Source organism: Drosophila mauritiana, chromosome 3R, assembly GCF_004382145.1.
Source record: "Drosophila mauritiana strain mau12 chromosome 3R, ASM438214v1, whole genome shotgun sequence".
Classification (NCBI taxonomy): Eukaryota; Metazoa; Arthropoda; class Insecta; order Diptera; family Drosophilidae; genus Drosophila; species Drosophila mauritiana.
In genome coordinates, this window is record NC_046670.1 from 26,853,068 (window position 1) to 26,877,332 (window position 24,265).

Below are 24,265 nucleotides of genomic sequence, written 5' to 3' on the forward strand. Positions count from 1 at the left end.
CGATTGTGCTGCTATCGATTATCGACAATCTGATCTGGTTCATTTTCAAATTTGAACCAACAAAGCAGCTCTGAAAATCAAAATCAAAAGCTGCAAATTTGTATCACCCAGTTAAAAAACAAATGAAGCGATATGTAGCCATGTATTTACTTATTTTTTTTGTATTATAAATTGCCAACAGGGCAGTTAAGAAAAATAAAACAAGCTTTTAAGCGCCTTCACTGATACGCGTTCAAATTCTTTTTGGGCAAGATGATGTTGTAATGCTGGAATTTGGTCCAAGACAGCAGTATGTCCTTCGTCCTGCCGTGCGGCGCCTCCCCAAAAGTCTGCAGGCAGTCTCATTAGTCTCATTAGTCTCATTAGGTTGATCCTAGCCAATTTCATCAACTTACTTTGCAGCACCCGTAAATTTTCATTACTTTCTTGTCCTCCTTGTTGCTGATGAACCCTCCACCCAGGCATTTGGCGCAAATGCCAATTTTGTCCATCTCCTTCTGGATTTCCTCAAAGATTTCCTCTGGCGACAGAACAATTAGAACACGTATAAGCTAAACTGATTATTAGAACTAACCGTGGTCCTTGGAGGCGGATCCTCTTACAATGGTCCTGCCAAACCTAGTTAAACCGTGCATGTGAATCATCATCAAAAGGTACTTGTTCTTGCCTTTAGAAAGCTGAACTCTAGGAACATTTATCAAAAGGGCGTTTACGCGCGAAGAACTTTGCCTTTGAAGGGGCTTAAACAATTGCGAAATTGGTGCCAAAAGGTTCAATGTTTTCATTTTGAAAAAATTTTAGGAAAACGCACTGGAATTTAGATGAAATATTCCGAAAAGAAACTGGTCTGAACGGTAGCAAGGCTCCAGCTAGACTGATTTTGTCAGAAGCCTTCCGGTCGTATACTAAATTCAATACTGGCACGAAAATCGGAGCACATGTGATCGTTCAAAAAGTACTAACGAACGAAACAAGACTCCACAACATTACAAGTTGCAAGACTCGAAAGAATTACGAAATAAACTTCTTCATTCTCGCCAGAAATGAAAGCATTAACCATATTCCCCTCATCCACCCATAATAATATTGAAAGAGCGCTACTTTCATATTCTAGTGTTTTATTAGTACTGAATTTACATTTTCGAAATTTATGCAACTTTATTGTTTAACGGTTATTTTGAAGTCCTTATAAGTGGTCCACGCTTGAAGTATATTCCTTGTCCTTGTGTGATCAGCACCGCCGAAAGTCTAGGGAGACCCATCAAGAACCATTAGCCGGTGCACCAAGGACCAAGGAACCTCTACTTACCCTGGAGGTGCCATAGATCTTTATTTTCTTATTGTCTGGCTCGTTGAGGATCCTTCCACCACCGAGGATTTTGGCACATATGCCCTCGGGCTCCAGCTCCTCCAAAATAGAGTCAAAGATCGCCACTGAAAGAAGGATTTGTAAGACTGCTCAAGGATAAGCGTCCAGCAGTGGAAACTCACAGTGATTGTCGACATCGGCGCCTCGGACAATAACTCTTCCATACTTCGTGAAGCCATGCGTATGAATATTAACCAACAAATAACGATTCTGACCTTTGGTTATCTTCACCCGGGGAACGCCTACCAAACTGATCAAATCGGTTGAGTAACATTTTTCTAAGGGCAAGAACAATACGTGTAAGGCTTGTTAATTTTAATATTGAATATTCCTAAGCCTTACGAAACGGAGAAACAATACGGGGAATCAGACTCAATGACTTGAACATTTTCATTTTATTTTACCAAAGGAAAAGAAACGAAATTTGTGTACAACCTGATTAATTTAGATCCGAAAAGGTTTAGTGCGAGCAGTTGCAAAGCTACAGACTAACTGCCTTTCAGAGTATTTCTCAATTTTAAATGCCATTTCCAATAAAATCATGGCACACAGGATCGAAGCCAATGGTATAAATTCATGTCAGTGTGCATATGTGGAGTCTTTTCTCCTTAGTAGCAGCTAATATCCCTCATCGGAGATTTCGATCGTGTAGTCCGGGTATTTGGTGGCCAGGATGCGCTTGGTCTGCGCGTGATCAGCTTTTCCAAAGCCCTTAAATAGAAAAACTGGATTAGAACTCCAGAAAACCTTTCCAGTTGTTAGGTACATCAGTACACCCACTGCCCAGCGACCCCTTTACTCAAGGAAATGGACCCACCTGCGAGTATCCGTAGACCTTCAAGTACTTCTTGTCGGGATTGTGTTCAATGCGACCGCCGCCAGGACACTCGGCCCGCAGTCCCAGTTTTTTGAAGACCTCCTCCTCGCGCTCGAAGATGTCGGCTGTTGGATAGTAACCAGGCTAAGTGGGCACCTGATGGGTGATGAAGATCCGACTTACCATGCCATGTGCAGTCCGCAAATCCGCGGATCACCGCCTTTGAAGCATCTCCACCATCGATGACATTGATCATGACATACTTGAAGATGCCCTCTGGACTGATATGCACCAGTGGCACGCCGGCAAGTGCTTCCTCGGACATTTTGTGTATCAGTCGTAGTCCTTTGGAAAGCAGTTGGAGGCGATTCATTGTGGGAAAGTGTTTAAAAATAGGATTTAACTTCTTACCAACCGGCAAATTTTCCAAAACGCTGCTTTAGTCGAGCAATGTGACCAGATACTTTTATTCTCGTTCACCTTACCTATCGATACTATTGAAATAAAAATATTCAGTTATTACTTCAGAACATTTTTTGGATTTTTTTTTGTACTACTCCGTATATTTTAGTAATAATTAATAAACTAAAAAAAAACGTTGGAATCATTGACAACAAATATATCGATAACGCCGACAGCACGCATTCGATATTATCGCCACTATCGGCACAGCTCTGGCGTTCACAACAAAATATACACAAATTAAATTGTTTAAGCCGAATTTTCGATTGGATTCCACGGCGACTAGATGAGCTCCACGCGTCCGTTTTGCTTCGTTTGCGGCAAGGAGAAGTCCGTGGGGGTGTTTCAGCTGATAGAAGGTAACGTTCGCTTCCGCCGCGCTCGAAGGTCCTGATAGTCGATTTTTTCACAGGCTGCATTGTGCCAGGAACCTTTAAGCCCATCAAGGATATACTGAAATACTTCGAGAAGATCATAAACCAGCGGCTAGAGCTCCTGCCCAACTCGGCTGCCTGCCGGGACTGCCTGGAGTATCTCTTCAACTATGACAGGCTGGTGAGGAATCTCAGCCAAGTGCAGCGCCAGATTGCGGACGCACTGCTCGGCTGCAGGCAGGTGGAGGGCAAGGCGGAGGCCAAGCAACAGGCGGCGAAGAGGGCCCGCGTCCAGGTGCCGGCCTTCAAGATCGTCCAAGCCACCGCCCTCAAGGAGCCCGAAAGTCAGCCGGGCGAGGGGGATGAGTGCGAGGAGTTCATGAAGGAGGAAATGCTGGACGAGGAGTTCCAGTTCAGCGAGCCGGACGACAGCATGCCGTCGTCGGAGGAAGAGTTCTTCACCGAGACCACCGAGATACCCTGCCATATCTGCGGCGAGATGTTCTCCAGCCAGGAGGTGCTCGAGCGGCACATCAAGGCGGACACCTGCCAGAAGAGCGAGCACGCCACCTGCAACGTGTGTGGCTTGAAAGTCAAGGACGATGAGGTACTCGATCTGCACATGAACTTGCACGAGGGCAAAACAGAACTCGAGTGCCGCTACTGCGACAAAAAGTTCTCCCACAAGCGGAACGTCCTGCGCCACATGGAGGTGCACTGGGACAAGAAGAAGTACCAGTGCGATAAGTGCGGCGAACGCTTCTCGCTCTCCTGGCTGATGTACAACCATCTGATGCGCCACGACGCCGAGGAGAACGCCCTGATCTGCGAAGTATGCCACCAGCAGTTCAAGACCAAGCGCACCTACAAGCACCACTTGCGCACCCACCAGACGGACCGGCCGCGCTACCCCTGCCCCGACTGCGAGAAGTCGTTCGTGGACAAGTACACCCTGAAGGTGCACAAGCGTGTCCATCAGCCGGTCGAGAAGCCGGAGTCGGCGGAGGCCAATGAAGCCACCGTCAGGTTCTTTTAGGGTAGTCCCTTGCTAGATTAATCTAAGAAGCCCAGCTCATGGGTGCATTAGCGCGCGTATGTATCATAAAATTAAATCTAAACAATCATTGACGGAAAGTACCAGTTCTTGCCGTTCTTCGCCCATTTTCCAGGAACCCCAGCAGGTAAAGTCGCGGATTTCGCGAATTTCCGCGGGCATGGCAATAAAACAGGCAGATGTTTTTTAATCCCCAAAATAGGTCCTTTCTACCTGTGCGCTTGGCATAGTATATAAAGGTGTCCCGTCGTCTGCCACAACTTAGTCGAACATTTCTGTTTCCCGGAGCACATCTCATAGAGTAGCATGGAATCGCTATTGGCCCAGTTAAACACTTGCAGTGAGCTGATCGCAGAGGGCTACAGCAGCACCGGCAACATTGGCTGGCTGAACGAGTTCTGCGCCACTTTCCTGGACTTCGCCAGCGATCTGAAGGCCAGGCTGCCCAGTGGCGCCAACCTGGACGTGGAGACTATCTTTCTGTGCCTCACCCAGGTGGTAACCTGCATCACTCACCTGGAGCGGACCATCAGCATGGAGGCACCGCAGATGACCAGGCAGCACTTCCTCGACCGCTTGGACTGGTGCTTGCGGCGACTTCTCGTCTCCTTGACGCAACTGGAAGACAACGTGACCCAAGTCAAGAACCTAGAGGATCACTCCTTTGTTGAGCTCATGGACCTGGCTCTGGACCACTTGGATGACTACATGGAGAAGCTGGCCCAGCAGAGCAACAACTCGCTGCACATTCTGGAAGAGAGCTTCACGGAGGACACCTACCAGCTGGCCAGCATAGTTAATCACATCGTTCGCCACGCCCTGGCCTTTGCCAATGTGGCCATTCAGTCGGACAAGAAGGCTCTGACGGCTCTGTGCGAGACCTTGCTCGCCGAATGTGCCACTTTCCACGAGGAGGCGGGCGAGCCCAACAGTGGTCATCGGAAGCTGGAGGCCCTCTCCCTAGAACGGGCCCTCTATGCCCTGGAATCCTTTCTCAATGAGGCGCTGCTGCACTTGCTGTTCGTCAGTCTGATAGATCTGGAAAACGCTTCAGTGGAGAAGCTAAGGGATGCACTGCAAAGGGATCCTGCGGGAGCTCAAGAGCTAATCTCCTCATTCGACACCAACATGGATCGCATTCAGCAGATTGGGGTGCTGGCCATAGCCTTCTCGCAGGACATCAAAACGAAGACGATTGTCAGGAGCTGCCTGGCTTCACTGGAGTCCCTGGATGCCTGCATTGTGCCCGCTCTCCAGCTGCCAGAGTCCGCTTCATCCGCACACCACGCGGAGGTCTTGCAGGAGCATTTCAACCAGGAACTGCTGATCTTTCGGAACGTCATCCATGAAATCATCGATAGCTGCTCCCTGATCAACAACTATCTGGACATGCTAGGTGAGAGGATCCATGTCCAGGACAGAAGCCATCTGAAGCTGATTGTCCAGAGGGGCGGAGTGGTGGTGGAGCACTTTCGGCTGCCCGTCAATTACTCGGGTCTCAGTGAAGATGGCAAGCGGGTGCACAAGGACCTCATCCTGATCCTGCGCGAGTGCCAGGCCGTGGTTAACCTGGATATCCCAGTGGATCCTAAGCGCATCGTGAAGCGCCTTAAGATATTGTACTCCGTGCTGGCCAAGTTGAGGGATTTGATATGCAAGGATAACCTGGAGCCCGATTCCTCAGTTGCCTCCAAAGCTCAAGTTCCCTCAAGTGCAACCCGAACTTTTGTGCGGAGCAGTCGATCCATTGGCAAACGGCATCGATCCTTTGTAAAACAAACCGGAAATTGCTCAGTTTTCGGGCCACAGGACTCACTTGCTGAATCCGGACACAGCGAAAGCGATCTTATTAGTTTCCAAATCACTGAGATTCTTAGGTTAGATTGAGCGGGGCGAGCAATATTCTAAATACTTGGGCTTGTCTATATGACAATTTTATTATTGCTTCATTGGCTTGAAGTGCTTAATTAAAATTAAACATATCCTTATAAAGATTCTAAGTAGGTCTAAGTAGCCAATTGTGTTCTTTACACTTATGTAATTACTTCATTAAGTTGAAGCCATTCGCATAATTTATATAAAATAAAATTAAAACATTCTAATATAAACAATTTCAATAAATTGCGTATTTAATTAAATTTTTTGCTTCTTTTACACTTGAGTAATTGGTTGCCACCAATACCATCATAAAAAACAAAAACAAATTCTATATTTAAGCAATTGAATATCCCTTTGCAATATTGAGCAATCATTTATTTTTAATATTCAGCTCGTATATTTCAGTTTTTCACACCCTGTTCCACTCCCACCGTTCCGTTCCTGGCATCAATCGGCATCGTTCGCCAGCCCTGGTGGGTATTATGCCATGGTTGCATTTCACGCGTTTTAGTATAGCTTCCGATATTCATCATTTTGCCAACTCTATTAAATTCCATACACATTTTAAAAGGTTGTAAACAAACGCCGCCCGAAACGGAATCGCTAAAAGGACCACCGTCGGCGCAATGGACACTTGCTTCTTCTGCGGCGCCGTCGATATGAGCGACACGGGCTCCTCCAGCTCCATGCGCTACGAGACGCTGTCGGCCAAGGTGCCGTCGTCGCAAAAAACAGTGTCCCTGGTCCTCACCCACCTGGCCAACTGCATCCAGACGCAGCTGGACCTGAAGCCCGGCGCCCGGCTGTGCCCGCGCTGCTTCCAGGAGCTCTCCGACTACGACACGATCATGGTGAACCTGATGACCACCCAGAAGAGGCTGACGACCCAGTTGAAGGGCGCTCTAAAGTCCGAGTTCGAGGTGCCGGAGTCCGGCGAGGACATACTCGTGGAGGAGGTGGAGATACCCCAAAGCGATGTCGAGACAGACGCTGACGCCGAGGCGGACGCCCTGTTCGTGGAGCTGGTCAAGGATCAGGAGGAGTCCGACACGGAGGTAAAGAGAGAGTTCGTGGACGAGGAGGAGGAGGGCGACGACGACGACGACGACGACGATGAGTTTATCTGTGAGGACGTGGATGTGGGCGACTCCGAGGCTCTGTTTGGCAAGTCCTCCGATGGCGAGGACAGACAGGCGAAGAAGCGCGTCAAGCAGGAGTGCACCACCTGCGGCAAGGTGTACAACTCCTGGTATCAACTGCAGAAGCACATTAGCGAGGAGCACTCCAAGCAGCCCAACCACATCTGCCCCATCTGCGGGGTGATCCGGCGCGACGAGGAGTACTTGGAGCTGCACATGAATCTGCACGAGGGCAAGACGGAAAAGCAGTGCCGCTACTGCCCCAAGAGCTTCTCGCGCCCAGTGAACACCCTGCGCCACATGCGCATGCACTGGGACAAGAAGAAGTACCAGTGCGAGAAGTGCGGCCTGAGGTTCTCCCAGGACAACCTGCTCTACAACCACCGGCTGCGCCACGAGGCCGAGGAGAACCCCATCATATGCAGCATCTGCAATGTGTCGTTCAAGTCGCGCAAGACCTTCAACCATCACACGCTCATTCACAAGGAGAACCGCCCAAGACACTACTGCTCCGTCTGCCCCAAGTCCTTCACCGAGCGCTACACCCTCAAGATGCACATGAAGACCCACGAGGGCGACGTCGTCTACGGGGTTCGCGAGGAGGCGCCCGCCGACGAGCAGCAGGTAGTGGAGGAGCTGCATGTGGACGTCGACGAATCGGAGGCGGCCGTCACCGTCATCATGTCTGACAACGATGAGAACAGCGGCTTCTGTCTCATTTGCAATACCAACTTCGAGAACAAGAAGGAGCTAGAGCACCACTTGCAATTTGATCACGACGTAGTTTTGAAATAAGCTACTATTGCCTAAAATAAGTAATTGTTTATCTATCCCTAGCGTATTTCCTCCTCTTTGTACTTGATTTTTGTAGATTCCTACAAAATATAATTTACCTGGTATTTCAATTACTGCGTTTCATTTAGACTGAAACATTTCTGATAATAATTGTACACCGTTCTGTAAAATAAATGCAAATATATGTATGATTTCATATAAACAACCTCTTTCAATATTAAGGCAAACAAATGATCTTTAACAAAATTTCGCGATACGGATTGAAAATCTAAAATGTTAAGGCAGTTGCTATCAGAGGGAAAGGCCATAATATCTGGACCAACCGACATCCATCCAGATAATGCACATGTTATCAATGGTGCTGCTATCCCAATCTCAGAAATGACAATTGAACTCGGCACTCGCACATCCTTTTTTAACTAAAAGTCCGGTATATTAACGTTTACAAATGTGTATTCCGACCACGTTACAAGAACTCTCAAGAATCTTAAGCTTACTCGTTCTCTTGAGAACGCAGGCGACCGTTGGGGTTGGTGAGGCGGACCGACAGCTGCTTGGCGCGCTCGACGATCTCCTTGCGCTTCTTGGAAGAGACGCCGTGGGCGATCTCGCCGCAGTAGACGCGGTTCTGCATGAGCAGGACCTCCAGCTCGCGCACGTTGTGCACCAGGAACTTCTTGAATCCGGTGGGCAGCATGTGGCGGGTGCGCTTGTTCGATCCGTAACCGATGTTGGGCATCAGATACTGTCCCTTGAAGCGGCGACGCACTCTGTTGTCGATACCCTTGGGCTTGCGCCATTTGTGCTGCAAGGAGACATGTGGATTAAACACGGGCTTTTGGCACAATCCTCGTAGGCACTCACCGACAGCTTAGCATATCGATCCGACTGGTGGCGGATGAAGTGCTTGGTGCGCTTCTTCACGATCTTGGGCCTGTATGCTGGGCGGATGGTCATCTTGAAGCTGGAAGGACACAACAAAAGCAGCCATTAGTGCACTGATCCACGGAGATTATCACTTATCAAGCTAATAACACACAAGGTGGCCCACTAATGCATAAGTCAACCAGGTTGGGCAGGCTTCTTGGCTAGTATCCAATGAGTTTCCGGTGAGTCGCCCCACGAATTCCCAACACAAACAGAAGCCATTTGGCGAACTCTCACAGGAATCGGTCCGAATTCGGTCGAAATACGAATCGCACACTTGCGAACAGCACACGAACCAACGCAGTTCAACTCAAAACCGCCAAAAACGAGAATTACGGCTTAAAATTAAAAGAAATACACGTGGGTCCAAAATCACGCACATACCTTGCCGGAAACCAGAAGCGAAAAGAAAAAGCTGGTGGTGTGAAAAAACATCGATACGTCGTGCGTCGATGTTTCGCCGATAGTTTCGTTCATGGCGATGCCAAGCGATATGTTGCGGATCATCGGTTAATGAATTTAAACTTGGGCGCGTCAAATAAAGTGTTTAAGCATTTACAAGTGGGACCATCCGAGCAACTGCGACGAATGGAACTATATGCAACAAAATGTAAACCTATTTTCAGCTTGATAATATTGTTATTATTTTAATCATGCTTTGCCTCTTGACCCACTGTGCAGTGTGAACATATTTCATTTATTCACTGGTTGCAACAGCTGTTCAATAGATGTTTTTCAACACCGTCATATGATAAAAACGATAAGACAGCAGGGAATGAAAAGGTAAAAAGCTGACAGAAGCAGTCAAGGAGCAGGTGTTCCCGAGGTTAAGGAGGCTGATATGAAAGAATCCAAGTCGTGGATTTTAGAGAAACCAATGCATATCAGCACATGAAAAGTTTCTGATAGGGTGGTCTTTGCGCCGGTGAAACAACTGCACAGGGTGATTCGGTTAAAATAAGGTGACAGTGCTGTTAAAGGCGCTGTTAAGAATATTTTAATTAATATGTTATATTAAGTTTGAACATTACCGAAAAGGGCGAGTACAAAACTCAAAGCCGCCGCTGCAAATTTAAGTTCGATAGTTAATTATTGTTGGCTTGCAAACAATTTGGATAACAGAGTCCTTTGGTATGCAGCAGAGGTCCAGCGACGGTCACACTGGCCGTGGCCGTCAAACCGTGGTTCTTCTTCATTATTATATAATTAAAACCGATGCGAATCGAAACCAAAACAAACAAAACCAGTGCAATCCCCGTGTGTGAGTAGTTACAATGGTAACGCGGTGACAAATGCGCACTTCTCCACACGCCCGAAATAAAGACAGGACAGCAGCAAGATGAAAGACGATGGAGCACCGAACGTCGCGAAAACCACTGACCCACCGCCCCCCAAAAGGTTTCCACCCGAAAGAGCCCACATCCCATATGGAGACGGGGAGGTGGGGAAACTGCTGCATGGCAGCGTCTTCTCGAAGCGCTTCTTCGGCTCCTTCCAGTGGGAAGAGTTCGCCTGCGGCTGCGGTGCAGCCTTCGTCAACATCGCGGTCACCTATCCCATCTACAAGATGATCTTCCGTCAGATGCTGCACGGCGTGCCCATCACCTCGGCCTTTGCACAGCTGCGTCACGAGGGACTGGGCTTCCTGTACCGCGGCATGCTGCCGCCGCTCGCCCAGAAGACCATCTCCCTGTCCATTATGTTCGGGGTGTTCGACGGGACGAGGAGGTACCTAGTGGAGGACTACCGCCTGAACGACTACGGGGCCAAGGTGATAGCGGCCGTGGTTGCCGGCAGCGCCGAGTCCATCCTCCTGCCCTTCGAACGGGTGCAAACCCTCCTCGCGGACTCCAAGTTCCATCAGCACTTCTCCAATACACAAAACGCATTCAGGTGAGCAGGTGACCGATGTTTATGTCTGTTATGATCTTTAACTTTGCGAACGGCATCTTCTTATGGCTTTTTATTATTCCGCAGGTATGTGGTATCCCACCACGGGTACCGGGAGCTCTACAGGGGACTCGAACCAGTATTTTGGCGCAACGGCCTGTCCAACGCGTTATTCTTCGTACTGCGAGAAGAGGCCAGCGTCCGGCTGCCTAAGAGAGTGAGTGTTGACCCTACCACACATACAAGCATACTAATATACTAACCAATCGTTATCCATCCACAGAAATCCGTATCCACTCGAACGGTGCAGGAGTTCATAGCGGGTGCCGTGATCGGTGCTAGCATAAGCACAATATTCTACCCGCTCAATGTGATCAAGGTGTCGCTGCAGAGTGAGATGGGCCAGAGGTCAGAGGGCAGCTGGCAGGCGTGCAAGCGAATTTACGTGGAGCGCGATCGCCGCATCGGCAACTTCTATCGCGGATGCGCCTTCAACACAGGCCGCTCCTTCATCAGCTGGGGCATCATGAACACGGCGTACGAAAACCTAAAGAAACTGATGCAGCAGCAGCCGCCGTTGCCACTGGCCTCTGAGTAGAACTAGAGTTAACTTAGCTGATTGTACACAAACGGTTACTTCTGCCTTTAGCTAGCCAATTATTTCGTTCGATTTAAGTCTCGTCTAAGTCGCTTGTGTTGAGATGCTGAATTCTAGGTGTTAATGTACATACACAAATCCTAAGCGGAGGGCGCCTGCTCCTCCTACTCATATCTGTATATCTGTATATCTATTCAATTCGCCTCGCGGATGCCAAGTACAATACAACGTGAGCATTTAAAGGTACCCAATCTACGAGTTACGGTTTAGTTAGCTACTTTTCGAGTACGTGTAAATAATACTAGATGATGTGCGATATAATACGAGTGTGTTGTTTGTTCGCCAATGACTTTGTGATTCATTGAAGATACTAAAACTGATTAATTAACGCTTTAGATTCAATGTTCTTAAACGAAAATAAAAGTGTATTTGTAATTACGAACGAGGCTTAAGCGTACATCTTATGTAAGTTTCAGCATTTCATGGTTATCATTAAGCACACACAACTTAAACATCTAATCTATGTCTAGTGGTAGGGTACGAGTATCACAAGTAAGATTAAGTGCGGTACACCTGGCCTATCGCCTCTTAAGGGAGCTGCGGTAGCGCTGGTAGAAGTCCTCCATGGCCCTGTACTCGGGCTCCAGTATGTCGGGGATCTCCTTGTCCAGCGAGGCGAAGTACACCATTGCCACCGAGCTGCTGCCCCGCAGCTGCTGCTCGTACCGCCGCAGCTGCTGGAAGAATCCGGAGTTCGGGCGAACCTGCGGACGTATGGCCTGCACATGCTTGTAGGCCTCGCGCAGGCTCATCCCGGCGTGCTTCATCAGATAGGCCAGGCACAGGCTGGCCGAGCGGCTGACCCCGGCCACGCAGTGGATCAACGTGCAGCCGCCGGAGAGGCGCACCTCCTCGATCAGATCGGCCGCCTCGTCGAAGTGCTTGGCCAAGTCCACCTCGGAGCGATCCTGGGCCATGATGCGCAGGTAGAGCGGGTTCTTCTGGCTGGGCAGTGGTGTGTCCGGCAGCTCGGGCGCCACGTTGATGACGCAGCTCACGCCCAGTTTGTCCATGTAGGCGGGCACCACCGCCGCGGCGCCGCAGAGGATCAGCGATGGAGTGAGGCGGGACAGGCCAGGAAACGGCGTGTGGTCCTCTAGCTTGGCTGCACTCAGCTGACTGCAAGGAATCAAGGAGGGAATACTGGTAAGTTCTCATTCCTTTTCCGAACAAAGAAAAGCTTATGCAATGCGTATAATTTTTGGGGCCTCTGCCAAATGGCATAAATAAAATATTTGGCTGGACAACCTGCTGCACTTCAAAGTGGGTGAAAAACCCGATAAAATAAGAACATTTCTCGGGCGAACAAAGGAGCACAACTGCTGCTAAGCCAAACACAAATGAGCCATAAACAAATGGCAGGTATTTGTATATATATTTTTTGCGTAGTACTGGCTAATTTTGTGAATGGAAAACAACCCATCCCAACCCATCCAATCCAATCCCATTCGATCCCATCCCATCACCTACGTATTTATGGGTCGACGTCATGGTTCTCTGAGTTCGCTGCGTAGGCACAAACAATAAACATATTGCCAAAATACCTACATATAGTATATACGTATATATCCAAATTTGTATCTGTACACCTCAGAAATGCCTGTTTATAATTAGTTTTGCGGAGTGTATAATAAATGGAGGCGATGTGAAAATAGCGCGCTTCTAAAATGGTATTTGGCGAATGCGTAAACAAACAGATCAGTCATCGCATAATGGGATATTATCCACTGCACCTCCGATCTGTTGGATCTAATCCGTTTGGCTGGGAAAATCCAAGAGGTCAGTTACCTTGCATACTCTTACATGATGAACATAGCAAGGGATCAGTCATATTTTCATATTATATCATTTCCTGAGCTCCAACCTTATAATGGAAACAGAGGTCTGCCAGCTGGCTCCCTTTCGCCCTCTCCATCTTCACATCCCTTGGCACCCACATTCCCCCGGTCATCCAATCGTCGGAGATCAAATAGAAGGTGCCAATCCCTGCCGCCTTCCCTGCTGTCATCGCCCTCCAAAAGCTCCTGCCACTGAGGAATGTAAATGTAAAATTAAGCACTCGGCTGATTTCAAGACGAATAAGTTATACTCTTCGCTAGAAACCAAAGAAATTCGCAGAGATTTCAAAACATTTATGTTTTTGAAGTTTCTCAACTGAGTTTCGGGCTTAAAATATTATATTACATACTTCGGAACTCATTTGAAGTTACATTACTTTTAAAATAACATTAAAGCACCTCGAAACCACTTTATTCGAACAAGAGTATTGCCATTTTGTGTGTTGTGTCAAAATGGCTCGTTCTTTTCGGTTTTATTATATGTTTACGGCGACTCGGCGTCGTCATTAAATAATAATCACAAATTCCACTGGCACGGCGCCAAAATTAATCATCGGTCACTTTCACTAGACCAAAGGCAGTGGCATCGGCAGAAAATTTCTTGATTTGAAAATAAGTGAAATTAAAATATTTCACACCGCCCCCGAAGTTCGTTCGTTATTCACTTTATCGCCGAATGCAAAAATAAAGGCAAGAACAAATTGAGCTGTTTTCGAATTCCAAGTCCATTATTTATGAATTCGCCAGCGAGCGTTGGAATCTGAAATCCTTGTCTCCATTGTCCATCACATGATTGTTTTCTAGGGAATCTGGGTTAATGGGCGGGGTGGAAATTCGCTGATCTTCTGAGCCTATCCATCTAGCCATTCATTCCCCAGTTTATCTAGAGAACTGCATGGGTTCCAACCCACAAGACTGCTTACATCCCAGCTATGTATGAAGATCTACCTCGGGGCCTCAAAATCCGCATTTTTCGACTGCCAAAACTTTGACAGAGCTGCAGACAGACCTCCGTCTGCCGCAATGACAAATGACTAATTTCATTTTGGCAATTATGCCGTCCTTGAATTCAATTGTCAGAGTCAGGGCCTCCGATAAGGAATGCGCCGAAAACTCAAGAATAATTCAAATATTCGAATACATTGTACACTTCAATGAAAAGCATTCAGTTCCGAATCGATTTCCGCCTTCGATAAATTGGGACACTGGCGAAAAGCGGGCCATGCTCGAAATATGCTCGCATGTAAGTACATCGGAATTCAGAATGGAATTTGGCTCAAAAACGAATCGGATTTGAAAAACGCATGTGGCCAAATGGGGTGCATATGCTGCTTTATGGCCAAGTTTATGGAGTTTGTGCTTCTGCAAAAGGGGGGAATCGAATTTCAATGGATATCTCAAAGCTGATTACTAAAATTAAATATAATAGGTAATTACTCTAAAGCATAGTACTGGTTTTGGTACTTAGTATCGCACTCTATTTGCTTAATTCCACCAGGTAAACCCGACTAGCTTGTTCGATTCAGGTGTGATTATTTATAAAGCGAGCCAATTAGGTAGTAGGCAGCCACAAAGGTTCGCCGAGGTGACATCATGGCGACCTTGGGCAGATCTAGTGCTTAGTGTTTGTGGCTAACAAAACGGGCTCAAATGTCGACCACAAATGTTTGTGCTTGGCAGCAAACTGCAAAATGTGCGTGCAATTACTCACTTCTGGCGACTTTCCTTCTCGACCGTCTCATTGGCGAAGGGAACGCCACTGATGGCGATGCCGCCGACTATTAACTCCTGCATGTTTATGCGCTCAAGAATTCGCGCTGGCCACTTAGTCGGGAATTTACGCTCCACAATAAACGAATTCCGCGGATTCCAGGCCAAATTGAAAAACTATTTTCCGCCTTGCTCGCTCTCCAACGATTCAATTCGATTCGTTAAACAAACTGAAGTTCTTTTGGGAACTCGTGGGGGGACAACACTTTTCTTTCTGGCCAACAAACGACGACTGGCCGACGAATAGAAATGCCTTCAAAAAATGTTTTCAGTTCGAGTTGATGTGGTGAATTCGCGCGACGAGGTGCGTGCGCCAAAGGTGTTTTGTGTGGGTGCGACGAGGTGGGAATCCGGCATCGCCTGCCAACGAACTTCCACCTGTGGGAGCTGTGTCAGCGATTTTGAACTCGTAATTGGCCAATGAAATGAGCAATGCCTGCAAAATGCCGTTAATTTTAGGCTTCAAAACATTCAAAGTTACTTACAAGCTAAAGAAGATTGGGATATCAACTTGAAAAGGTACGCAGAACAGCAAGCAGGGTGTTTCACTATGTATATATATTTTTATATTTTATTGAGTTTCATCATTTATAAATTCGATAACTAGAAGCCCGCCAAGTTACAGTTCCGCCGTTACCGCAATCGACCAACGCACATACTCTTGAACTGGCCACACTGGCGATCGACGTCGCTGTTATCGGAGCCAAGTGCCATATCTAAGAAAGCGCGAGACGAAAAGAAGAAAAGCAGACGCCGCAGAAATCCGGCGAAATATATTGGAATTGCACGCGAACCGAACTAGCTTGACGTCAAACGAAATGGGCAAGGAAAAGGCGGCTGCGTCCTACAGCATTGGCGACCTGGTGTTCGCCAAGGTGAAGGGCTATCCGCCCTGGCCGGCCAAAATCACCAAGAGCAACAACAACAAGAAGTACAATGTTTACTTCTACGGCACGGGCGAAACGGCCAATATCAAGTTGGAGGATCTGTTCCCGTACGCCAGCAACAAGGAGCGCTTCGCCACCGAGAAGATCATGAAGCGCGCCAAGTTCATCGAGGCCATCGATCAGATCGAGAGCGCCCTGCGCGGGGAGGACTCGGCGCCCATCGATATGCTAGACGGCGCGGAGCCAGTTGCTCCGCCCGCAACTGGTGCTGGCGTCAAGACGGAGGAGCCCAAGCAGGCGGTGACGGGGCCGGAGCCAGCCACTGCTGAACCAGTCGCAGCACCGCCCGAGAAGCCCAAGAAGAGCGGCACCCGGAAGACCAAGGCACCACCGCGCCATGTGGACGGCGACAGTGAAGCAGGCGCGGAACTAGCCCCTCCGCCGGCCAAGCGAAGGGTTCCCACCGAGGGTCTGGCTACCGCCGCAGCCATCCCCGCTTCTCCGGCTGCTGCGGCCCCCACCTCCAGCAAGAAATCAGTGAAGAAATCCAAGCCCACGGCTGCAGTAACTCCGATTCAGAAGCGGTCGCGGCCAGTCAATGTAAGTGCGATGCAGAAATACCAACAGACATAACCTAGTAAAATTTACGATACATTGATTTCCATTTCTGCCCACACAGAACATCCGGAACGAGATGCTCATGGTGTACATGCCCACAGCCAAGTGTTTGGGAATCGTCATAAACTACAAAAAGCCGGAGAGTTTCGAGAGTGCCGCTGCCGAGGAAGCCTGGATGGAGAACGCCCGCAAAGAAGCCTTGGAGCTCAAACTGAAACTGGAGAGCGGCCAAATTAATCCAGAGTCCATGCCCGACAGGATCGTGGTGGAGCCAACGCGCAGCGAAATACCCAAGCAGGAGGCTTTGCGATTCATCGAGGAGCTCATTGAGCACGAGGATGCCCTCTTCATGGAGCGGGACTTCATCCAACTTTCCCAGCAGCTGCGCGAGTGTTTGGGCCTGCGGCGCGCCAATGTGGGCAGATGCTTGGAGATCCTCGAGCAGTTCAAGGAGGTGGAGTTCACCAAGTTGATGCTGCTGCGCAATCCGGAGTGCGTGGACATAATGCGCCGACTTCGCCGGTATGTGGGCAATCTGGAGCTCTGGAAAATGGACCTGTCCGACGAGGTGGAGTTCAAGGAGAGGGCGCAGACCATACGCAAGGTCTCCTCTGGCATATACGATGGCTTCAAGAGCCTCTTCAATCCGGAGCCCGAGAGCGAGGACAACTTTTGGATCGACTTCTGCGAAAAGGTAAAAATCTACAAGACCTATACGAAAAATATCAACGAAAACCTTCGCGTCGGGATGAACGAGCGCGGATATAACAGCCTGGTTGTGGCCAAGGAGGCCGCCGCTTCAGCCGCGTCGTCTCCGCAGTAAATGATCGAGGCCCAGTGTTCTGCTGGACCAACTATATGATAAGGTAGGTTTGAAACCGCAAACCGCTGAGTTTAAAAGCATTTTCAAGACTCCTCTTTCTTGCAGTTAATCCTAAGCGTTACAGACCAGGCAACTTAAAGACCGTGCTTTGGATGACAAAGTTTTGATGAGCCAAGCGGGCTATGCTTAATTCTAGGTTAAAAATTCAGTTAAATTCCTTAATTCTGTTTGCCTGCCAGGAGCATATCGTGTTGCGCCGCGTTAAAGGGACTTTTCCTGCTGCATCCGCTTCTTATTACCACCCCTAAATATTTTCTAAGTTTGTAGATGATTTGAATAATAATGAATTAAATATAGATGGTACATACAATTCGCAACGGCTGTTTTATTTCGTCGTTATCCTATACATTCTAAGTAAACATAAAAAAAACAATCTACGAAGTTTAATTCTTAATCTAGGTAGCATTAATTAACCTATAAGTGAGCAACTAGCTCTCCCTGGCGTCTCCTATTCCATCCGGCAGAATGGCGAACATGGCCTCCGATTCCGGCAGACAGGGCGAGTCGTAGATCTTGCAGATGCGGGTCTCGCCCTTGCCCTTGCGCAGATACAGCCGCGTGGTTGAGGAGTGGGCCATTATGTGCCCGCCAATGGGCTTCTTGGCATCAAACATGCCGGGTGCGCCGTCTAGCGAGGCAGTAACCTGGTTGGTAATTACCACAGCCACTCCGAACTCATCGGCCAGGCGTTGGAGCATGCGCAGAAACAAGCCGAGGTGGTTTTGCCGAGCGGCCAGCTCCCCGCGTCCTATATAATCCGATCTGTAGAGCGCCATGGCACTGTCCACAATCAGCAAAGCGTATCTGCAAGATATTATATTATTGAGTGATGTTTATTTACTGAGGGATGATACAGCGTACCTGGACTCGAAGAGCATGCCCGCCGCCATCTGGATGAGCTTGGTCTGCTGATCGGAGTTGTGGGCACGGGTGAAGGCCACATTGTCCAGCACCTCGGATTCATTCAGTTTGTATCTCTGCGCGATGGCAGCCAAACGCTCTGGACGGAAGGTGTTCTCCGTGTCGATGTACATGCACTTGCCCTCGCCGCCCTTCTGGCTGATGGGCAGCTGGCAGGTTACAGCCAGAGTGTGGCACAATTGGGTCTTCCCGCAGCGGAACTCACCGAAAATCTCGGTAATGGATCCCGTCTCAATGCCGCCGCCCAGCAGTTTGTCCAGCTCCTTGGAGCCCGTGCTCAGCTGCACAACATCGGCACGCATTTGATAGAAGGTGCGGGCACTAAGGAAGCCCAGAGGCACCAGTTTGTTGGCCTCCGTGATGATCTGCTCCACCTTGCCGCCGCCCAAGCCGGGAATGGCCATCAGTTGCTTCTTGGTGGCATTGGCCACCGACTCCACGGTGTGCAGACTGGCCTGCTGAAGCAGCTTGATGTCCTTGGCCGTGATGCTGCCGCCCTGGAAGAAGGATCGTAGGTAATATTCATAATCCTGGTCGAGATCGCAGCCTACTCACCATTAACTTAGTCACGCTAAGAGGACCTTCTTCCTCTTCCTCCTCCTGCTGTGCCTGAACATTCGTTAGCTTCTCCATTTGACAGTTTCGAGTATAAATTTGGCTATTTGTTGTTTCGAGTTTCGTTATTTAAATTGTACGTCTTGCGTGAAAGAATTTCGACAAAAACTTCGCGGCGCGAAATTCACCGCAAAATCAGTTTGCCAATCGCCCCGAACGCACAGAAACTATATCACTACAGTGGACCCCGCTTAAAACGAACGCGTACGATCACCATGGAAAACTATTACTATTTCGACATCAAACTGTGAGTAGAATGATGTTCTGCGCTCAGAGTGAGAAATAAAATGAAACTTGGTTGCTATTAAAGTAAATATATTCATTTATTTAATAGAAAACTTCGGGATCCGACTGCAGTTGCTTTGACCCCATCCCTATTTCGAAGCTGCGTTCTTGACGCCCTGAACAGTTTCTTCTGCGAAGAGAAACCCACACTGGAGATCGTGAAGTTCTGCGCCCAGCAACATCGCGTTATCTTTCGAGTGCCAGAGCAACTGCACGATATGACCCGCATATCCATTGAGCTCATCGGTCACTACCAGCAGATACCCTGTCATTTTGAGATCTTGGAAACCTCCAAGTCATCGCTGGACTTTGAGAAGAGTATTGAGAAGACTTTCGCGGGTGTGTCCGACGATTAGAACTAGCGAATTGAAATTATTAGTGTAATATACATTGTAACCGTCATGCAGAATTTAAATTTAAATTATAACTGATTTTACTGTGATCTGATTTTATTGTCATTCACAACGAACTGGATTGCTATCTGTGATGGCTACTTAATGAGATTAAAAAGCGGCATATACGTTTAACTATTTTAATAAAATTGCATTAAACTAATTGCAATAACAATAAGTACGCAGCTCTTTAAATTTATTAATAAATGGCTATATTTTTAGCTATTTTTCATCTTCTCTTGTCCGTTGTAAGCCGAGCTGGCATCTCTGGCGGCGCACAGCTGTTTGAGCAGCAGAAAGAAACAGCAAAAAAGGGGAGTAATTACATAAAAAAACACACTGACCGGCAACTTTTGGACGACTTTTCCCGAAGATTCCGCCAAAAAAAGAGGGGCACTGGCACTTGCACCCAAAGCATGAGTGGTTACCAATATCTGGACGTGAAGCTGTGAGTTTCGGGCAATCAGTCCCGCTCCGTAGAGCCCCGTATTCCCCACGTGCGCACGTGCATCACGCAAACATAATTAAGATAATGCACTTTTTTAATTGCCAGAAAACTCCGTGATCCAGACTCCGTGACTCTGACGCCCGTATTCTTCTGTGGCTGCATCCATAGCTCCTTGGCCAGTATATTTGGCGAAATCGGTGGCCAGACCACACTGGACATTGTGAAATTTAGTTCCAGCCAAAAACGCTCCATTCTCCGGGTGCCCGAGAACTTCCTGGATCGCGTTCGCGTAGCTATAGCCCTGATAGGATACTATCAGGAGGTGCCCTGCCATTTTCAGGTGCTCAGCACATCCCAGAAGCCCTTGGATTTCGAGGAATCCCCCGAGGAGTTCCTAGCATTTAACTAGCCTAACCGCATCAGGATGTCATTCTCTTACTGCAAGGAGTACGGCAAGGACAAGGTGATCTTTGTGACAAAGGAGGATCATGCCACGCCCAGCACCATCGAGCTGCCGCCGCCGGAAAAGCCGGAGGGCGTGATCACCAAGGACGGCAAGATCAACTGGAGTTGTCCCTGTCTCGGCGGCATGGCCACCGGTCCCTGTGGCGTCGATTTCCGTGAGGCCTTCTCCTGCTTCCAGAACAGCACCGCCGATCCTAAGGGATCTGATTGCTACGATGCCTTCACCAAGATGCGGGACTGCTTCCAGAAGTACCCCACCGTGTACAACAAATCTGGCGGCGATGACGACGACGATGATGGTTTGAGCGAGGCCTTGGACACGGATGCCGGTTCAGTTGGTGGCCAGAACGCAGATCCGCTGGCGGATGTGGGCAACAACGGAGGCGGCGATGAGCTGGTGGCCCCCAATAGCAGTTCAGTGGTGCCCAAGGCTTAGGTGGGAGTACATAAGATAAGAGCTAGGTGTGACTTCGTACAAAATAAATAAAGTTTGTCATGAAGCTCAATCTATCCCACACTGTCGATCGCGACTGGGAAGCATTTATCTGCCGGATAGTCGTTTTCTCCGTTAAATTCTCGCTTTTGTGACGAATATGTGACGAAATACAAAGATACAAAAATATAAATGTTGTCACTGTACCCAATAGGCCGTTATTTCCATTTGTTGTGTATTTCTGGTATATACTGGAAGCGCTCCCACCTCGTTGGCAGTATTTTTCCACCCTGCTGCCACACTGTTTACGAAGCAGCAAGCAAAGAAAACGGAAAAATAAAAGCGTATTAAGATTTCGTGTGGAAAGGAAAAATGCTGTAGGCGCAGTGTAAAATGCATATATTGCGGATAAATCGCGTTTGTGAAATGCTTAAACGCGAATTCAACATCAAGTCGGTGCAGAACTTCAAGGTGCAATAACACAAATATCCGAATTATCGAATAAACCAAAGTGCAATTGGCCAGTTGAGACTACAACCACAATAACAACGACAACAACAGCAACAGCAGTGAAATAATAATATAACCTTGTGTTTTGTTTTTTGTGGATCAAAAATCAGCATATATACACAAAGTTAATCGAGGTGATCGTTGTAAAAGTGATTAAATAATAACGGTATAACAGGAAAACAGAGTTATAGTGTGTGCGAGTGTGTGTGCGTAGTGACAACAATACAACCGCAGAAACCAATACAAGCGCGCAGTAGTTTTCATACATAGGAAAACAACGAAAGTAACAGCGATAAATAATAGAAAACAACAACGAAGAGTCTCAAAAAGTGCTGGAAAAACTCGCGATAAGGAAAACAGGAACCTCCACATCGGCAGATCTTTTGAATGCTGCCGCACTTTGAAATCCGGAGACACAATGGTTTCGTTAATTGACACAATCGAAGCAGCGGCCGAGAAACAGAAGCAGTCCCAAGCGGTGGCCACCAACTCCTCCGCCTCCTCCTCCTCCTGCTCCTCTTCGTTCTCGGCCTCCCCACCATCTTCGTCCGTTGGCTCCCCATCTCCTGGCGCCCCAAAAACCAATCTCACGGCCGGCGGCAAACCAAAGGAGAAACGAAGGTGAGTCCCAAGAGTCTGCAATCCGGATACCGCCGATCTGCAATCCCATCCCCTGGTTGGATCTGCCTAGATCGCTTGCTTGCGCATTGCATAAGCGTCTGCTTTCTTTTTCGCCCGCTCTTCGCCGCGATATTATTGCTCGTCGCGGCTTTCGTTGCCATCCGTCGCTTCTCGCGTTTCTTCTCAATTTCCCAGTGGGTATGCGGTATTCCGCTTATTTTTACAATCCGGAATCAGAATTTTGATACATCAATGGAATCTAGTGCCAATCGGGAATCTCAAATGCTAGCCTTTGATCGTTTATTTTCACAAACTGACCTAACTTAAACATTCTTTCAATGTCTTGAAATTTCATTTTTCTATTCAGTCTAGTAATCATTATCACAATTGATTTTCTTTCGTTGAGTTCCTCATGGGTTTCGTTTGCAATCAGTATCTCATAGATGAGTCAACCTTACTTCCTGATTTTGAGCCAAAAATAAGAGCGCTATTAACCCTTACGGGAGCGACTTACATTTCCCCTAATGAAATTGAATTCCCGCCTGGCTGGAATTTGTGAACTTCCCTCTATGGGCGTCACTAATTGACGAAACAGGCACTTGGATATAATGGAAAGCCAATCATTAATCACGCGTTCAACTAATTTTTGCATTCGCGGCAATTATTATACGATCGATGGCGACGGCGAATCCAATGGCCGAGACCCACGACCTTCAGGCTTTCAAAGACAAAAGTCGAGACGAACCGAAATCGTTCAGTTTGCATATGCATGGTTGGTTTCCGCTGTGGAATATGATATCTAGGGGGTATACGTTAGGCGAATGAGCGCCCATTGCGGCGAGAAGAGAGGCCTGAAAACACTTGTTGCTATCTTGAGAAGGTTTATCCTTAAAGGGCTCTTCTGAAGCCAAGCCCCCCAGTGGCTGCGATTTATTTTTAGACGAGTGCATTGTTCTGTTTTTCCTTACGCACTTGTGGGTTATTTTTAAGTGAGGCGAAAACCCAAAACACAATGAGGAAAACCTGTTGTGTTCGATTATGCTGCCCCCCTGCTCCATGATCAACCCGTTTTTTCCTCGTGCTTCGGTTTGTGGGCTTTGTTTTGTTTTCGTTTTTGGCCCACGCCCCTTCGAATACTTAAATTTATTTATTTTATAAGCCCATAAACCGACAAGTTTATGTTTCACTCAAGACATTTACATTGGATTGAAACAAAGTTTCGCTTTGGCCTACGTGACTACCATAAAACTGCAGTGAAATAAATGTGGAAAAGCCGAAAAGCGGTTCTATAACCATTTTCAAAATGCGCTCTAGCTTCGATTAGACCCACTGACCGACAAATCGCGTCTTTCTCATTTGTCCCAAACTGGTTCCAATGTATTTTGCAGTGCGACACATGAAAACAATTGACTTACGTCGTCTCATGATGTGAAATTGAATTCAGATCTTCGAGAAAGCTTGGTAAATAAACTTATATTGTCTTATTGCATTTTCATAAACATTTTTACACCTATTAAACATCGATTTTTCCGATTGTTCATCGCTAGCCTGTTGCCTATCGGTCGACTCTTTCGATTGCAGCACACGCGATCTTGAACAGATCGTAAGTGCAGCTACGGTGTGACCTCAATAAAAGTGAATTATTACAAGTTGACTTGGATGGCGGCATTTGGAGGAGGAAAGAATCTGAATCAAGATTTTTCATGTTTGTTTTTCTTTTTACGTTATTTCTACAAGCTGTTAGGCCTGCGCCAAGAAGCTAATGAATAAACTTAAAAACAAGCCAGCAATAAATAAATTTCCAATACCAACGCAGAGAAACGCACAAAAGTAAAACACGCTTACACACAATCATGTGTGTATTGTAAAATATTTAAATGATATGCCCTGCTATAACAACAGCAGGGTTGTTGTTGTTGTTTCACGTCTGGCCACGACGACCTACTTTTTGCGCAATCGAACTAAAAATGTGACGATACGGGGAGGATGGAAACGCCCGAGGGGGTGTTATGGGGCTACTATACGTATATACAACATATGTAGGGAGAAAGAGAAAGATGGATGGCATTGTATTCCAGTATTAGGCTCGTGGAGTTATTGTTGATCTTCCATGCACACACTCTTGCTTGCTACTGAAGCACTGAAAAAAATAGGTGGTTATCATATTTCAAACAGTACGATCCAAAGTTCAGTCTTAGAGAAATTTTTACCAAGCT

The 24,265-nt window shown here is 47.6% G+C and overlaps 15 protein-coding genes across 18 annotated transcripts in view; 9 read left to right on the top strand and 6 right to left on the bottom strand.

Moving 5' to 3' along the window:
• Positions 1-131: 131 nt before the first annotated feature.
• Positions 132-785, bottom strand: LOC117144010 (sex-regulated protein janus-B). The gene is made up of 3 exons (XM_033308965.1): positions 575-785; positions 396-520; positions 132-329 (listed from the first exon to the last, which is right to left on the bottom strand). Exons 1-3 carry the CDS (start codon positions 783-785, stop codon positions 219-221), a joined length of 447 nt encoding a protein of 148 aa, XP_033164856.1. The 3' UTR covers positions 132-218.
• A 313-nt stretch (positions 786-1,098) lies between these two features.
• LOC117142356 (sex-regulated protein janus-B) lies at positions 1,099-1,803 on the bottom strand. The gene is made up of 4 exons (XM_033306279.1): positions 1,712-1,803; positions 1,492-1,647; positions 1,310-1,434; positions 1,099-1,248 (listed from the first exon to the last, which is right to left on the bottom strand). Exons 1-4 carry the CDS (start codon positions 1,761-1,763, stop codon positions 1,159-1,161), a joined length of 423 nt encoding a protein of 140 aa, XP_033162170.1. The 5' UTR covers positions 1,764-1,803; the 3' UTR covers positions 1,099-1,158.
• On the bottom strand, positions 1,787-2,703 carry LOC117142357 (sex-regulated protein janus-A). Of its 3 annotated transcripts, none has more exons than XM_033306281.1 (4): positions 2,598-2,703; positions 2,370-2,531; positions 2,187-2,311; positions 1,789-2,080 (listed from the first exon to the last, which is right to left on the bottom strand). In XM_033306281.1, the coding sequence occupies exons 2-4, from the start codon at positions 2,509-2,511 to the stop codon at positions 1,988-1,990; spliced, it is 360 nt and encodes a 119-aa protein (XP_033162172.1). In that variant the 5' UTR covers positions 2,512-2,531; positions 2,598-2,703; the 3' UTR covers positions 1,789-1,987. The 3 variants fall into 3 exon arrangements, with proteins under 3 accessions (XP_033162171.1, XP_033162172.1, XP_033162173.1); XM_033306282.1 differs by having other exon boundaries at positions 2,602-2,691; XM_033306280.1 differs by lacking the exon at positions 2,598-2,703 and having other exon boundaries at positions 1,787-2,080; positions 2,370-2,591.
• Positions 2,704-2,833: 130 nt separating this feature from the next.
• Positions 2,834-4,340, top strand: LOC117142355 (serendipity locus protein beta). Of its 2 annotated transcripts, XR_004459554.1 has the most exons (3): positions 2,834-3,007; positions 3,061-4,114; positions 4,192-4,340. XR_004459554.1 is itself a non-coding variant. In XM_033306277.1 (2 exons), the coding sequence occupies exons 1-2, from the start codon at positions 2,935-2,937 to the stop codon at positions 4,056-4,058; spliced, it is 1,071 nt and encodes a 356-aa protein (XP_033162168.1). In that variant the 5' UTR covers positions 2,834-2,934; the 3' UTR covers positions 4,059-4,156. The 2 variants fall into 2 exon arrangements, 1 of the variants encoding a protein (XP_033162168.1); XM_033306277.1 differs by lacking the exon at positions 4,192-4,340 and having other exon boundaries at positions 3,061-4,156.
• A 19-nt stretch (positions 4,341-4,359) lies between these two features.
• Positions 4,360-6,157, top strand: LOC117142353 (serendipity locus protein alpha). The gene has a single exon (XM_033306275.1). It carries the CDS (start codon positions 4,383-4,385, stop codon positions 5,961-5,963), a length of 1,581 nt encoding a protein of 526 aa, XP_033162166.1. The 5' UTR covers positions 4,360-4,382; the 3' UTR covers positions 5,964-6,157.
• A 283-nt stretch (positions 6,158-6,440) lies between these two features.
• Positions 6,441-7,999, top strand: LOC117142354 (serendipity locus protein delta). Its single transcript, XM_033306276.1, has one exon. It carries the CDS (start codon positions 6,581-6,583, stop codon positions 7,886-7,888), a length of 1,308 nt encoding a protein of 435 aa, XP_033162167.1. The 5' UTR covers positions 6,441-6,580; the 3' UTR covers positions 7,889-7,999.
• A 324-nt stretch (positions 8,000-8,323) lies between these two features.
• Positions 8,324-9,264, bottom strand: LOC117142359 (60S ribosomal protein L32). The gene is made up of 3 exons (XM_033306283.1): positions 9,200-9,264; positions 8,753-8,852; positions 8,324-8,693 (listed from the first exon to the last, which is right to left on the bottom strand). The coding sequence occupies exons 2-3, from the start codon at positions 8,843-8,845 to the stop codon at positions 8,382-8,384; spliced, it is 405 nt and encodes a 134-aa protein (XP_033162174.1). The 5' UTR covers positions 8,846-8,852; positions 9,200-9,264; the 3' UTR covers positions 8,324-8,381.
• A 588-nt stretch (positions 9,265-9,852) lies between these two features.
• On the top strand, positions 9,853-11,745 carry LOC117142774 (solute carrier family 25 member 51). Its single transcript, XM_033306962.1, has 3 exons — positions 9,853-10,708; positions 10,793-10,922; positions 10,989-11,745. The coding sequence occupies exons 1-3, from the start codon at positions 10,155-10,157 to the stop codon at positions 11,301-11,303; spliced, it is 999 nt and encodes a 332-aa protein (XP_033162853.1). The 5' UTR covers positions 9,853-10,154; the 3' UTR covers positions 11,304-11,745.
• On the bottom strand, positions 11,701-15,344 carry LOC117142775 (dual specificity protein phosphatase 18). Its single transcript, XM_033306963.1, has 2 exons — positions 14,913-15,344; positions 11,701-12,482 (listed from the first exon to the last, which is right to left on the bottom strand). The coding sequence occupies exons 1-2, from the start codon at positions 14,993-14,995 to the stop codon at positions 11,882-11,884; spliced, it is 684 nt and encodes a 227-aa protein (XP_033162854.1). The 5' UTR covers positions 14,996-15,344; the 3' UTR covers positions 11,701-11,881.
• A 285-nt stretch (positions 15,345-15,629) lies between these two features.
• On the top strand, positions 15,630-17,669 carry LOC117142772 (PC4 and SFRS1-interacting protein). The gene is made up of 3 exons (XM_033306959.1): positions 15,630-16,458; positions 16,538-17,342; positions 17,405-17,669. The coding sequence occupies exons 1-2, from the start codon at positions 15,790-15,792 to the stop codon at positions 17,297-17,299; spliced, it is 1,431 nt and encodes a 476-aa protein (XP_033162850.1). The 5' UTR covers positions 15,630-15,789; the 3' UTR covers positions 17,300-17,342; positions 17,405-17,669.
• On the bottom strand, positions 17,665-19,032 carry LOC117142773 (DNA repair protein Rad51 homolog). Its single transcript, XM_033306961.1, has 3 exons — positions 18,836-19,032; positions 18,221-18,777; positions 17,665-18,163 (listed from the first exon to the last, which is right to left on the bottom strand). The coding sequence occupies exons 1-3, from the start codon at positions 18,911-18,913 to the stop codon at positions 17,788-17,790; spliced, it is 1,011 nt and encodes a 336-aa protein (XP_033162852.1). The 5' UTR covers positions 18,914-19,032; the 3' UTR covers positions 17,665-17,787.
• A 25-nt stretch (positions 19,033-19,057) lies between these two features.
• LOC117142776 lies at positions 19,058-19,611 on the top strand. Its single transcript, XM_033306964.1, has 2 exons — positions 19,058-19,142; positions 19,230-19,611. The coding sequence occupies exons 1-2, from the start codon at positions 19,111-19,113 to the stop codon at positions 19,534-19,536; spliced, it is 339 nt and encodes a 112-aa protein (XP_033162855.1). The 5' UTR covers positions 19,058-19,110; the 3' UTR covers positions 19,537-19,611.
• Positions 19,612-19,778: 167 nt separating this feature from the next.
• On the top strand, positions 19,779-20,452 carry LOC117145720. Its single transcript, XM_033311465.1, has 2 exons — positions 19,779-20,020; positions 20,126-20,452. Exons 1-2 carry the CDS (start codon positions 19,779-19,781, stop codon positions 20,427-20,429), a joined length of 546 nt encoding a protein of 181 aa, XP_033167356.1. The 3' UTR covers positions 20,430-20,452.
• Positions 20,425-20,995, top strand: LOC117143555 (mitochondrial intermembrane space import and assembly protein 40-B). The gene has a single exon (XM_033308297.1). The coding sequence runs from the start codon at positions 20,445-20,447 to the stop codon at positions 20,919-20,921; it is 477 nt and encodes a 158-aa protein (XP_033164188.1). The 5' UTR covers positions 20,425-20,444; the 3' UTR covers positions 20,922-20,995.
• Positions 20,996-21,846: 851 nt separating this feature from the next.
• Positions 21,847-24,265, top strand: part of LOC117143554 (protein similar) — a 61,542-nt gene continuing 59,123 nt past the window's right edge. Inside the window, exon 1 of the mRNA XM_033308296.1 lies at positions 21,847-22,049. Within this exon, the coding sequence (XP_033164187.1) occupies positions 21,847-22,049 (203 nt within the window). The remainder of the gene's footprint in view (positions 22,050-24,265) is intronic.